This window comes from Odocoileus virginianus, unplaced genomic scaffold, assembly GCF_023699985.2.
Source record: "Odocoileus virginianus isolate 20LAN1187 ecotype Illinois unplaced genomic scaffold, Ovbor_1.2 Unplaced_Scaffold_1, whole genome shotgun sequence".
NCBI classification, from domain to species: domain Eukaryota; kingdom Metazoa; phylum Chordata; class Mammalia; order Artiodactyla; family Cervidae; genus Odocoileus; species Odocoileus virginianus.
In genome coordinates, this window is record NW_027224263.1 from 1,517,575 (window position 1) to 1,532,271 (window position 14,697).

General features: G+C 38.9%; 1 protein-coding gene and 1 non-coding gene across 2 annotated transcripts in view; one reads left to right on the top strand and one right to left on the bottom strand.

Annotated features, from left to right (window-relative positions):
* The window catches only part of VSIG1 (V-set and immunoglobulin domain containing 1), a 31,631-nt gene that overhangs the window by 1,812 nt on the left and 15,122 nt on the right, over positions 1 to 14,697 (top strand). Inside the window, exon 2 of the mRNA XM_020902204.2 lies at positions 12,302 to 12,465. Within this exon, the coding sequence (XP_020757863.2) occupies positions 12,302 to 12,465 (164 nt within the window). The remainder of the gene's footprint in view (positions 1 to 12,301; positions 12,466 to 14,697) is intronic.
* Positions 4,905 to 4,976, bottom strand: TRNAC-ACA (transfer RNA cysteine (anticodon ACA)). The gene has a single exon. It is a non-coding gene; the product is annotated as a tRNA-Cys (tRNA).

The window sequence follows — 14,697 nt, forward strand, 5'->3', positions numbered from 1 at the left end:
ACATATAAACAAGAAAATAAAAGTCACCAGAAATCTTATCAGAGATTCTGGTGAATTTCTTATTTTTTTTCCTCTTGCAAGTAAGTAGTATATTACAGAATTGAGTTTATATCTTGTATACAATTTTTTTATTGTTTAAAAACTTACTTAGATTATATCAGGATCTTACTTGATTGTGACTTTCTAAACAAAGCACAGTTACCAATAAATATTTCAGAGCCTTTGTTTTTAAGTTACTGTCTAACTGATTTTGCTAATGCATAGTGTACATGTACAATCTAGCTGGCCCAACAAAATGTGGTAGTGTCAGTCTAGCAGATAGAATAGAAATATGGTACAATACAGAACAGACTTTTGGACTCTGTGGGAGAAGGCGAGGGTGGGATGTTTCAAGAGAACAGCATCGAAACATGTATATTATCTAGGGTGAAACAGATCACCAGCCCAGGTTGGATGCATGAGACAAGTGCTCGGGCCTGGTGCACTGGGAAGACCCAGAGGGATCGGGTGGAGAGGGAGGTGGGAGGGGGGATCAGGATGGAGAATACATGTAAATCCATGGCTGATTCATGTCAGTGTATGGCAAAAACCACTACAATATTGTAAAGTAATTAGCCTCCAACTAATAAAAATGAATGGAAAAAAAAGAAATATGGTACAATATATTGTTGTTTGCAGTGCTTACATATGTATGGAAGTCAGAAAGAATTCAGTAAGCTATGCCTTGTATTAGTAGTGTCCATCAGTTGATCCAGAAATGGCTGTGAGGCAGCTAGTAGTGTTTCCATCAATGTGTAATTTGATGTGCTATCTGAACTTGTTTCCTGGTTAGGAAGAATGTCACATTTTTGGTGTCAAGCATGGTGCTTGGCACATAGTGGGCACATAGGAAATGTTTACTGAAAATTAATTACTTTCTGAAATCCTGCCATTTGTGACATGGATTGACCTTGAGGACGTTATGCTAAGTGAGATAAGTCAGAGAAAGACAAACACTGTATGATCTCACTTACATGTGGAATCTAAAAAACAACAACCTGAATTCATAGAAACAGAGTATAGTGGTGGTTACCAGGGATGGTGGTTGTGGGATAATGGGGGTGATGTTGGTCAAAGGGTACAAACTTCCAGTTAGAAGATGAGTAAGTACTAGGGATCTAATGTACAGCATGATGACTGTAATTGATAATACTGTATACTTGAAAGTTAGAGAGTAGATCTTAAATATTCTCCCCACAAAAAAGAAATGGTAATTATGTGATGTGATGAAAGTATTAGTTAATGCTTTGGTGGTAATAATTTTGCAATATATGTCAAATCAACACTTTGTACAGCTTAAACTTATACAATGTTATATGTAAATTATATCTGAATAAAGGTAGAAAAACAAAAGAGTGAGTTACCTTCTCAAACCCCAAACATTCAGAAATGATTTTCACATACATATATAAAATAAATTTTTTGGACAACTAAGCAAGACAGATTTTATTTTAATGAAAGCTTTTCTACTGACTTATAAGGAAGTCAGGTATATTCCACTTCAGGAAAATAATTTTATTGAAAAGCATCTTCAAAAAGTTCAAGCATATCATTTTGGATACTTGTAGTATAGTCACCTGTTGGAAAGATATGTTAATGTTGTTTCCATTTTCACAAGTTACGTGCTATGCATTTTAATGCAGTAATATATTTGAACTTTAGTCAGATCCATAAAGTTAGTGATCACTTGATTATTGCCTAAATCAAAAATGAAGCAATTTTACATGAAGTTGCTTGAAATTAAATCACTTAGATTGCATCAGGTCAAATATGTCTGTTTGGTATGTTAGAATAATAATCCCCCTAAGCAAAGAGCCTGTCACATTGTAGGCATTAAATTGATGAATGAACAATCATTACCAAAACATGAGGCATTTAAAATCTGTTTAGAGTGTTGATTAACTCAAGTGTATACACCTTGGATTATTTTCCTTTAATAATATGCACTGATTTTTAAAAACAGTCACACATATTTCAACCACGTATGTGTTCTTTGGGTGGGGGAGTATTTTTTAAATTCAGCCAGGTCAGTGAGTGAAATTGCAGTCCTCAGTTTTGTTTAAATCAGATGCTAATCTTTATTTTGCGGTACAGTCAGTCTTGTCAATGTATAGATTTTTTTTTTCCTTCTTCAATTTTTAAATAATTTCTCAATTTAGACTAAATGAATCCAAAGGAAGGGAACATTTTTTTCCCCTGACACACACAGAATCACTTTCAGTTTAAGACTAAAGTTTACTTTTCACTATCCACATGTGGTTTTTCACATATAACAATTCAAATTAAATAAAATAAAAAATTCAGTTCTTCAGTTGCACTAGCAATATTTCAGGTGCTCCATAACTGCATGTGGGTAATGGGCTTCCCCAGGGGGTGGCTCAGACAGTAAAGAATTCGCTTGCAATTCAGGAGACTTGGGTTCAATCCCTGGGTTGGAGAGATCCCCTGAAGAAGGAAATGGTAACCCACTCCAGTATTCTTGCCTGGGAAATCTCATGGACAAGAGGAGACTGGCGGACTAACACTTTCACGCCCTCAGCAGTGAAAGCGCAAAGTCCTAACTGCTGGGGTCACAAAGAGTTGGACACAACAACTGAGCAACTAACACTTACTTTTTCACTTTCAATGGCTACTTTCATCACGGAAAGTTCTATTGGACAGTGCTGGACTAGACAGTGATCTCAGAGACTTAAGTAATGTTCACTAATAGAATGATGTGACATTTTTTAAAAGTTCATCTAGAAGTATATAACTCTGAAGTGCATTGTCATTATATTAGAAATGGACAGTTTCTGAAAACTGTCTTTTCTTCAGAATTTAAGGATTGATTATGGTGCTGAGTATTGGGAATCAGGGCAATAAAAATGGTCTGGAAATATTGCCTTGCCAATTGTTACCTATTTACAGAACAACATGTTGTATCCTTAAGAATATTTTGTCTCACAATAGATTTGGAGGTTACTGTACTTATTCTGAGGTGATATTGTTGAGCTTTTATACACCTCAATATACATATTTATATGTGCTAAATTGCTTCAGTTGTGTCTGACTCTGTGCGTCCCTATGGACTGTAGCCTGCCAGGCTTCTCTGTCTGCCAGGATTCTCCAGGCAAGAATACTGGAGTGCATTGCTGTGCCCTCCTCCAGGGGATCTTCCAGACCCAGGGATCAAACCCATGTCTCTTATGTCTCCTGCATTGGCAGGTGGGTTCTTTACCACTAGCGCCATATTTATATGGCTTCTCTTAAAAATATGTTGAAAATATTTAAATCAGAGTGTTACCAACTCCTTGAATTTTCATTTGCCTCCATTGTGGTCTGTGCTATATAAATGGTTCGTGGTGCATTGACATGGCAGGCAGAGATTGTATCTGTCTTGCTCATTATTATTTCCCCAGTGTTAGTGCTGTTCATGGCATAAAATAGGTGCTCAGCAGATGTTAGTTGATAGACATCATGACTTTTTCCATGGCTTGCTTTGTGTGAGAATTGTGTTCACTCTGCCTTCAGGCACTTTTGTTGAGAGCAGCCCTTAGAGGCTTTTAGGTTTTGTTTTGTGTGTTTTTTTTTTTTACTTTACCTATCAAAAGTTATTACCATTACCCAATCCCATAATGGGCTTCCCTTGTGGCTCAGCTGGTATGAAATCGACCTGCAGTGCGGGAGACCTGGGTTTGACCCCTGGTTTGGGAAGATCCCCTGGAGAAGGGAAAGGCTACCCACTCCAGTATTCTGGCCTGGAGAATTCTATGGACTGTATAGTCCATGGGGTTGCAAAGAGTCGGACACGACTGAGCGACTTTCACTTCACTTCATTTCAATTCCATAGTAGATTTTGGGATGTAAACTAGAGGACAAAAATGATGGCCAAATAATATCTTTAAAATCCCTTTTTTAGGGGAAAGTTTATGGTAACTTTAATGGCCACCAAATCCTCATCCTATCCCTTTAATTTTGGATGCTTTAAAGACATTTGGAAGTCACTATTTGCGCGTAGCCAGAGATGGATGAGCCTAACTTCCAGGAGAAAAAAAAAAAAAGGGCTTTTGAGGGCAGGAGAGTCACTTAGAGATCTCCAGTGAATTTTCCATCAAAAAGAGTAGCTGCTTTCTGCACTCCAGCTTTGTTTTGCGGGGAGGTGTTATGGGAACCAGGAATGCATAGAAAGAAGAACATTGGGAGAGGGAAAACTGTATGGAGTCAGAAGATGCTGCATGAGTGCCTACCCTAAAATACTTCTCTCAATTCATCAAGACATTGATGTAAACAGCCAACTCTGGGAGAGAAGCAACTGGACCAGATGACCTGGCTGTGACAGAGAACACGGCTATTGAGTCCAGAAAACTAGGGGTAATCAGTACAATAGTTTGTTTTTTCTTTAAAATTTTCAAAATGTTTGTTAAATCCCTGAGTTCCTTTTGCCTGACCCCTGTCACTAAGAAAAAATAAAATTAAAGTCATCTTTGGGAAGGGGGCCAGGAATTTGTCTTTCTGTACTATTTCCTCTGATCTTCCTGTCATCTTTGTATCTTCATCCTGTCCCAACCCTGAGGGTAGCTAGCGTTCTCATTCTAACCCCCCTGCAGCATAGAGAGCATCTTTTAAACTTGACTGTTTCTTAACACCTGCCTGACAGTCATGTTCCACCCTGGAGAGCTTCTATATTCTATATTCTGACTTTGCAATGGATAATAACCAGTTATTCAAATGAACTAATGCCTCTATAAAGTGAAAGTGAAGTCGCTCAGTTGTGTCCAACTCTTTGTGACCCCATGGACTGTAGCCTACCTCGCAGGCTCCTCCGTCCATGGGATTTTCCAGGCAAGAGTACTGGAGTGGGTTGCCATTTCCTTCTCCAGGGGATCTTCCCAACCCAGGGATTGAACCTGGGTCTCCTGCATTGTAGGCAGACGCTTTACCATCTGAGCCACCAGGGAAGATACTATGCCTCTATAATGTTATCCAAAGTAACATCGCCTGTGACAACTCTTGGGAAATTGCTTGCATACTAAGTATTTCAAGTACACTGGTAGGCTGAATTTTGGAATAGGAGGCTCTTCGGTGTTCCTCCAAATCATATGGGCAGCAGATCCTTTTGTAAGGTCAACAGTTCTCAGACATCATGGTCTCAGGCCCTTTTACAATCTTAAATCTTGAAGATTTCTGGTTTGGACAAAATGACACAGATCTGTTTCTCCTTGCTTCTCCCTGCTAAGCACAAGTATAAAGCCTCCCTGGAAATAATGCAAGAGACGACCAAAGGAGAAGTCAGAAAGATATTAAGATGAAAGCAGGGCTTTCCCTGGTGGCTTAGTGATGAAGAATCCGCCTGCCAATGCAGGAGACGTGGGTTTGGCCCCTGATCTGGGAAGGTCCCGCATGCCGCTGAGGAAGCCCGTGTGCCACAACTGTGGAGCCTGCGCTCTAGAGCCCTTGCCCCACAGCAAGGGACGCCACCGCAATGAAGAAGCCTGCGCACTGCAGCTACGAGAGTAGCCCCCTGTCTCCCCAGCTAGAGAAAAACCTGCACAGCACCGAAGGCCCAGAACAGCCAAAAATAAATGAATACATAAAAACTTTTTAAAAAGAAGAAAAAAAGCAAACTTGCTTGGGACTCTGGAAACAACAGAGAGGCAGGGTGTCTTATGTCTCTTTACCCAAAGGAGGAAGAGAACCCAGAATGAGTGGGAGTCCCTCTGACATCAGATGAGCTAAACACAGTGGCAAGAGGGAATCATCAGGAATCCCGCCGACAATAGTAGACAAAAGAAGCAATCTCCTTCCTCACTGGGCCTGAGATTCCCTACTTTCACCTAGCGATTCTGAGGTGGGAGGGTGAAACAGAAAAGAGGGATGAAGTCACAGCAAGTGCCTGGTTCTAGAAGGCTCTTTGTCTCTCCTCCCCCAAACAGAGACACCAGAGCAGCTGGGGGATTCTAGTAGGAGTGTCTTGCCATACCTATCCTCCGCCGAAAGACACCCAGCAGCCTGACCTGGGGAAATGCTTCCACCCACTCAGGCAACAGGGTCAGCAATGTACAGAAGCCCTGCTGACTCCAGATAACCAAACAGACCAAAACAATACCACAAAGACGGAAAATTAAACTAGCATTAGAAATACAGCCCACAAAGTAGGCCGAGAGCTGTGCACAGAGCATAAATAAAATGGACTATCTGCTAAAATGAAAGATTTAAAATAGGAGTTTCCTAACATAATAGACAAAATGTCTATAGGTTTTGACAATGTATAATCACATATATCCACCATTATATTATTGTGCAGAGTATTTTCACTGTCCTAAAAATCCCTTTGGCTCTATCTGTTGATGCCTTCCTCTATACCAGCGCCTTGCAACCGTTGATCTGTTTACTCTCTCCATAGTTTTGCCTTTTCCAGAATGTCATTTAAGTTGGAATCACACAGTGTGTAGCCTTTTCAGATTGACTTCTTGAATTCTCCATGTCTTTTCACGGCTTGATAACTGATTGATTTTCAGCACTGAGTAACAGTGCATTGTCTGGATATACCACAGTTTTTTAATCCATTCACCTACTGAAGGACATCTTGGTTGCTTCCAAGTTGTAGCAGTTATAAATAAATCTTCTGTAAACATCTCTGTGCAGATATTTTTTTGTGTGGACGTATGTTTTCAGCTTCTTTGGTTAAATATCAAGGAACACAATTGCTGGATAGTATGGTCAGAGTATGTTTAGTTTTGTAAAAAACCACCAAACTGTCTGAAAGTGGCTGTAGCATTTTGCCTTTCCACTAGCAACAAATGAGAGTTTCTGTTGCTCCACATTGTCATCAGCATTGTGTGTTGTGAATTTTTTTAATTAAAAAAATTTTTTTTTGGCTGTGCCATGTGGCTTGTGTGATCTTAGTTCCCTGACCAAGGATCCAACCTGCACCCCATGCATTAGACACCTGGAGTCTTAACTTTAACACTGGACTGCCAGGGAAGTACCCCCTGTAGTGTTGTTTTAATTAGCATTTCCCTGATGACATACAATGTGGAACATCTTTTCATATGCTCATTTGCCATCTATATATTACCTTTGGTGAGATGTCTCTTGATGGTACTTAGTCCATTTTTAAAATCCAGTTGTCTGCTTATTACTAAGTTTTAAGAGTTCTCTTGACATTGTCTTTCACAGAGCAGTTTCAGTTTTAATGAAGTTCAGTTTCGTCAAGTTTTTCTTTCATGGATCATGTCTTTGGTATTGTATCTAAAGTCATCATCAAACCCAAGGTCATCTAGATTTTCTCCAATGCTGTCTATGTTCGAGGAGTTTTTGTTTTGCTTTTTGCATTTAGATCTGTGATCCATTTTGAGATAATTTTGTGAAATGTGTAAGATCTATGTATAGATTATTATTATGGTGCCCGTGGACATCCATTGTTCCAGCACCGTTTGTTGAGATTGTCTTTGCTCCATTGTGTTGCCTTTGCTCCTTTGTCAAAGATCAGTTGATTATATTTATGTGAGTCTGTTTCTAGCCTCTCTATTCTGGTCCATTGATCTTTTTGTCTATTCCTTCATCAGTAATACATGGTCTTGATTACTGTAGCTTTATAGGAAGTCTCAAAATTGGTAATATCAGTCCTCTGATTTTGTTCTTCTCCTTTAGTATTTTGTGTTGATTATTCTGGGTCTTTTGTCTCTCCATATAAACTTTGGAGTAACTTAGTTGATATCCACATGATAACTTGCTGGGATTTTGATTGGGATTGCATTGAATCTATAGATCAAGTTGGGAAGAACTGACATCTTGACAGTATTGTCTTCCTATCCTTAGGACTGAAATATCTCTCCACTTATTAATTCTTCTTTCATTTCTTCATCAGAGTTTCATAGTTTTCTTCATATAGATCTTGTACATATTTTGTTAGACTTAAGCATTTTATTTAAATTTTGTGTATTTTATATAAATGATTGTGTGTTCTTTTATTTTAATTTTATTGGAGTACAGTTGATTTACAATGTTGTGTTAGTTTCAGGTGTATGGCAAAGTGATTCAGTTACATATACACATATATTCATTCTTTTTCAGATTCTTTTCTCATATAGGTTATCACAGAATATTGAGTAGAGTTCCCTGTGCTATACAGTAGGTCCTTTTTGGTTATCTGTCTTATATACAGTAGTGTGTGTGTGTTCATCCCAATCTCCTAATTTATCCCATTGTGATTTTAATTTTAAATTCGACTTGTTCATTGCTAATATACAGGAAAGCAATAAAGTTTTGTACATTAACCTTGTATCTTGGAACTTTCTTATAATCACTAACTAGTTTCAGGAGTTTTTTGCTGATTTTTTTGGTTTTCTGCATAGGCAGCATGTCATCTGTCATTTCGCACAGTCCGTATACCTTTTATTTCCCTTTTGTGTCTTATTGCATCAGCTAGGACTTCCAGTATAAGACTGAAAAAGAGTGATGAAAGGGGATATCCTTGCCTTGTTCCTGATCTTAGTAGGAAAGCTTCTAGTTTTTCACCTTTATGTATGATATTAGCTGTAGGAATTTTGTAGCTGTTCTACATCAAATTGAAGGAGTTCTCTATTCTTAGTTTATTGAGAGTCTTTATCATGAATATATGTTAGACTTTGTCAAATGCTTTCTCTGCATATATTGATATGATCATGTGATTTTTTTTTTCTTTATCCTATTTCTGTGATAATGAATTGATCTTCAAGTGTTGAACCAGGCTTGCATGCTTGGTATAAATCACACTTGGTCTTGGTGTAGAAATTCATTTTATTCATTGTTGGATTTGATTTGCTAATATTTTGTTGAGGATTTTTGCATCTATATTCATAAGAGATATTGGTCTATAGTTTTCTTGTAATATCTTTTTCTGGTTTTAGTATTCAGGTGATGTTGGCATCTTAGGATGAGTTAGGAAGCATTCCCTTTGTTCTGTTTTCTAAAGGAGATTGTAGACAGTTGATATAGTTTCTTCCTTAAATGTTTGGTAGAATTCACCAGTGAACCCATCTGAACCTGATGCTTTCTGTTTTGGAAAGTTTTTAATTATTTATTCAATTTCTTTCATAGATACAGAATAGACATAGGCTTGTTCCAATTGTCTACTTTTTGTGTGAGTTTTGGCGATTTTGTCTTTCAAGAAATAGGGCCATTTAATCTAGGTTGTCAAATTTGTGGGCATAGATTTGTTCCTGGTATTCTTTTATTAATCTTTTTAATGTCCATGGTATCTGCAGTGATGGCCCCTCTTTTATTAGTAATTATAGCCTTTGTATTTTTTTCTTAGTTAGCCTAACTAGAGCCTTATCAATTTTCTTTATCTTTTCAGATAACCAGTTTTGGTTTCATTGGTTTTGTCTATTTATTTCCTGTTTTCAGTTTCATTGATTTCTACTCTAATTTCATTATTTCTTTTCGTCTGCTTACTTTGAATTTAATATACTCTTAATTTTTTTTTAATTTTATTGGAATATAGTTGATTTACAATGTGTTAATTTCTGCTGTACAGCAAAGTGATTCAGTTATACATATATATTCTTTTTCATATTCTTTTCCATTATGGTTTATCACAGGATATTGAATATAGTTCCCTGTGCTATACAGTAGGATCTTATTGTTTATTACTCTTCTTTTTCTAGTTTCCTAAGGAACAAGCTCCGATGATTGATTTTAGAGCTTTCACATTCAGTGTTGTAAATCTTCCTCTAAGCACTGTTTTGGCGGCATACCATAAATTTTGATAAGTTGTATTTTCACTTTCATCTAGTTAAAAAATATTTTAAAATTTCTCCTGAGATTTCTTCTTTGACCCATATGTTATTTAGAAGCATGTTGTTTAATCTCCTAGTATTTTGGGACTTTCAAGTAATCTTTTCTGTTTTTGATTTCTACTTTATTTTCATTGTGGTCTGAGAGCAGACAGTGTTTGATTTCTGTTCTTTTAAAATTATTAAGGTCTTCTTTATGGCCCAGAATGTGGTCTGTCTTGGTGAGTATTTATAGTGTTTTTTTAAAATTAAATTGGAGGCTAATTACTTTACAATATTGTGGTGGTTTTTGCCATACATCTACATGAATCAGCCATGGGTGTACATGTGTCCCACCATCCTGAATCCCCCTCCCACCTCCCTGCCCACCCCATCCCTCTGGGTTGTCCCAGACCACCAGCTTTGGGTACCCTGCTTCATGCATAGAATTTGCACTGGTCATCTATCTAACATACAGTAATATACATGTTTTGTTTCAATGTTATTCTCAAAGTACATCTCTTTGTATAGACGGGCTTCCCAGGTGGTGCTCGTGGTAAAGAACCCACCTGCCAATGCAGGAGACATAAGAGATGTGGGTTTGATCCCTGGGTGGGAAGATTCCCTGGAGGATGGCATGGCAACCCACTCCAGTATTCTTGCCTGGAGAATCCTATGGACAGAGGAACCTGGTGGGCTACAGTCCACAGGGTCACAAAGATTCCGACACAGTTGAAGCAACTTGGCACTCATGCACACAACGCTCTTTGTATAGAACACTCGACCCCAAAAGAGCAGAATGCACTGTTTTACTCAAGCACCCAAGAACACTTAGCAAGATAGACCATAGGCATGTCCATATAACAGACCTCAGCAACTTTAAAAAATTTGAAATTAAAGTTTATTTTCTGAGTGCAGTGGAAATACACTATAAAGCAGGAACAGAAAGACAACAGGACAGTCTCTAAATACTTGAAAATTATGCAGCACACTTCTAAATAATCTGTGGATCAATGAGAAAGTCTCAAAGGAAATTTTTAAAATATATATAGAACTGAGTGAAAATTGAAATATAAAATACAGACAAATGTAACATGCAGCTAAAGCAGTGCTGAGAGAGAAATTTATAACATTAAATGCTTAGATTTGAAATTAAGAAGTCTCAAGGGAATGATTGAAATTTTTACATCAAAGAACTAGAAAAAAAAAGAATAAAATAAACCCAAAACAAGCAGAAGGAAGGAAACAATCAAGAGCTGAAATCAATGGAATTTAAATAGGAAAACTATAGAGAAAATTAAGTGAAATAAAGTCTGTTTTTTTGAAAAAAGTTGATAAACCTCTAAAAGATTGATAAAAATAAAAAGAGATAAGACACAAATTGTCAATACCAGAAATGAAATATGGGATATCACTATATATCCTGCAGTCATTAAAAATACAATAAAGGAATACTATGAGCAACTTTATTCACATATTTGATGACTTAGAAGAAATGGATCAATTCCTCAAAAACAACAAAGTACTAAAACTCACTCAATAGAAGATGTATTGTCTGACTATCTCTATAATCATTAAGGAAATTGAATTCATGATTTAAAAACCTCCTGAAAAAAGAAATCTCCAGGCCTAGATACCTTCACTGTATAATTCTACCAAATGTTTAAAAAATAATTAACAATTTCATACAATTTTTTCAAAAAAATAGAAGAAGAGGAAGGAACATTTCAAACTTGTTTTTGAGACTAGTATTAACCTGATACAAAAACCAGACAAAGACATACAAAAATATTATGAACATAATTTTGATCTTGTGCCTGCACTAAGTTCCTCAGTTGTGTCTGACTTTGCGACCCCATGGACTGTAGCCTGCCAGACTCCTCTGTCCATGGAATTTTCCAGGCAAGAATACTGGAGTGGGTTGTCATTTCCTCCTCCAGGGAATCTTCCCAACCCAGGGATCAAACCTGCATCTCCTGCATTGGCAGGCTGATTCTTTACCACTGCAGATCTTGTAGCCTCCCTAAAATGGTCTTAGGGCTAGGATAACCAACTCATTTAGTTTTCTTAGGACTTTCCTGGTTTAAGCACTGAAAAGTCCTAGCAAAACCAGCATCACTTGCTCAAGACCTACCTAGTTTTAAAACTGAATGTGCCACATGCAAGGAACTTCATCAGCCCTGGGCCAACTGCATTGGTTGTTCTCAATAGTCATGGACTTTTTGGGTCTCTGGACAACACTTTAAGAACTTCCGTGTCAGGCCATACTCACACAGAAGAAATTCTCAGTTTAGTATTGTTAACTCACCACCACATAGGAGTTGAAGATCTTCACATGGTAATTAGTTAGAAATTCTCCTACCCCATGCCAGTTGTTTGCTTGACTTTCAGACATGATTCATTCTACATTCTCCTCCTCACCTTGGATTCCTCAAATAAGATGTCATTGAAAGTGCTTTGTAATAAAAAAAAAAGTCACTAGAATGTGAAGGTGTACCATTGTTGTTTGATGATTATCTTTTCAGGTCAAGTTAATGGAGTGCAAGTGACCATCCCAGACAGTTTTGTGAATGTGACTGTTGGATCTGATGTCACTCTCATCTGCACCTACACCACCACTGTGGCCTCACTGAACAAGCTCTCCATTCAGTGGACATTCTTCCATAAGGAGGAGTCACAACCAGTTTCTGTAAGAACTTTTTCCCCATGAACTATTCCCCTTCAGTAGTTCTGACATAAACTGTTGGGGTCAGTGTGTGAAGAAGGAATGGTAAGCCAGTGGCAACAGGAGCAGAGCCTCAGATACTAGAAGTTTGGAGATAGCTGTTCAGGGAAGATCATCATCTAAGTGACAGCCTTTGTCCTCTCCTCATATTTAGTTATGGCCTGTGACCTCCATTCTGTGTAGGTCAGCATCAAGTATATCATGTATTCTAGAGTAGGCAGGAAGGGTCTTTCTTAGGTGAAATGAGCAATAGTTCTGAAAGGGCTTCCCCTCCTCCAGATCTCTCCCTGTTATTTTCAGAAAACTCTAGTTCAAATATGTGTCCTAATTGATCCGCAGATCTCTGTGAAACTTAATATCTGGACACTGCTTGTCAAGTGAGCTAGCTCATTGTACCAGACTGAGTCCTAATGGAATGAGACTCCCTACATGGGTGGGTAAGGGCAAAGTAGTAATCAACCCTGGGGAATCAGAGGCAGCTGGAGGCTAGAGGATAAGGGACTGGAAGGGAGGCTAGGGTCTGGGTAAGAGGTAACTGGGGGAGGGTGGATGAAAGTCAGAGGAGGATGATTCTACTTGCAAATTGCCTATTCCTAGATTTTTTTCATCTTGCCTTAAGGGTAATTCCTTCTTTAAATCAGCCCAAAGACTAAAATGAATATACTCAAAAGTGTGTGGATTATGTGTGTGTGTTGGGGGAGGGGGCATATGTGTGTACATTTATGCATGTGAGTGTGCAAGCATGTATGCCAATACATATCCTTTGAGGGGGAAAAATCTGTAGCTTTCATCAGATTTTCAAAAGGATGTATGATCCAAAACAAGGAGTTCAGAGAAGAGACAAATCAGTGTGGTTTGGATATAGTTGAGTTGGGCCTTGAAGGAAAGCAAGGGTGATGATGATAGAAGATAGGGAGAGAGGCAAGTTGAGTGGGCTGGAGGAGGCCCAAGGGTGGAGGTGGAGAAGAAGGAGCGCCAGTGTCACTTCAGCCATCACTGAGCTTTCGGAGGTGCTGACTCCTCTTTGTACCAAAGGTCTTGAACATTTGTTCAGAAGGAAACATTGTTCAAGAGGAGACTCTATCAGTGCCGCCCTCTAGTCAAAGTTCAACAGTTTTGTTCAGCACTGGTTACCTTAGAGGGGCTTCCCTGGTGGCTCAGATGGTAAAGAGTCTGCCTGCAATACAGGAGACCTGGGTTTGATCCCTGGGTCGGGAAGATCCCCTGGAGAAGGGAATGGCAACCCACTCCAGTATTCTTGCCTGGAGAATTCTATGGACAGAGGAGCCTGGTGGGCTACAGCCCATGGGGTCACACAAGTATTTGAATCACTCTGTGCCTCTCTTCAAACTATGGTAGAACAGTAATATTCTTCTACATGGGCAGTATACCTTGTAGCATTCAGTCCTCAGATCCACCCACTTCTGCTCAAACACAGCACAGACCATGCCTCAGTATTGAGAAAAAGGCAGTCAGTCAGTGTCTAAAACTGGTGCATGCAAGAGATGCTTGGGGAAGATGTAGTTGAACCTCTCAGGCAGTAACACCTGTACTGTTGGACCTCCTCATTATTTGGAGTCTCTAGGCTAGTGGCATGAGATTTTCGAAGTGGAATAGGAGGGTCAGTGTTTGGTAACAATTGAGATCAGCACAAGCCTCTGGCAGAGGTGAGACAGTCTTTTTTTTGGCTGTGATGAGTCTTCGTTGTATGGGCCTTTTCCCTAGTTGCAATGAGCAGGGGCTACTCTTCGTTGCAATATGCAGGCTTCTCTTATTGCAGAGTGTAGGCTCTAGGGTGTGAGGGCTTCAGTAGCCGTAGCACGTGGGATCCATAGTTGCAGCTCCTAGGATCTAGAGTACAGGCTCAATAACTGTGATGCACAGGCTTAGTTGCTCCACAGCATGTGGGATCTTCCCAGATCAGGGATCGAACCCATGTCTCTTGCATTGGCAGGAAGATTCTTTACCACTGAGCCACCAGGGAAGCCTTGAGACAGTCTTGAGTTTGCTTTCTCATGACCATGTCTGGAATTCCTTTCATCTTCCTCTGAAAGTTTCAGGCTCTATTGCTGCCTTGATTAGGGCAGTGGTCAACTCTTGCAATAAGCTCATCTTCTCCTCCCCCAAAATCATTGTGTTAAAGGAGCAGTTGACTCCAAGACCTAGTACTTCTCAGTACCCAGGGGAGAATATTAT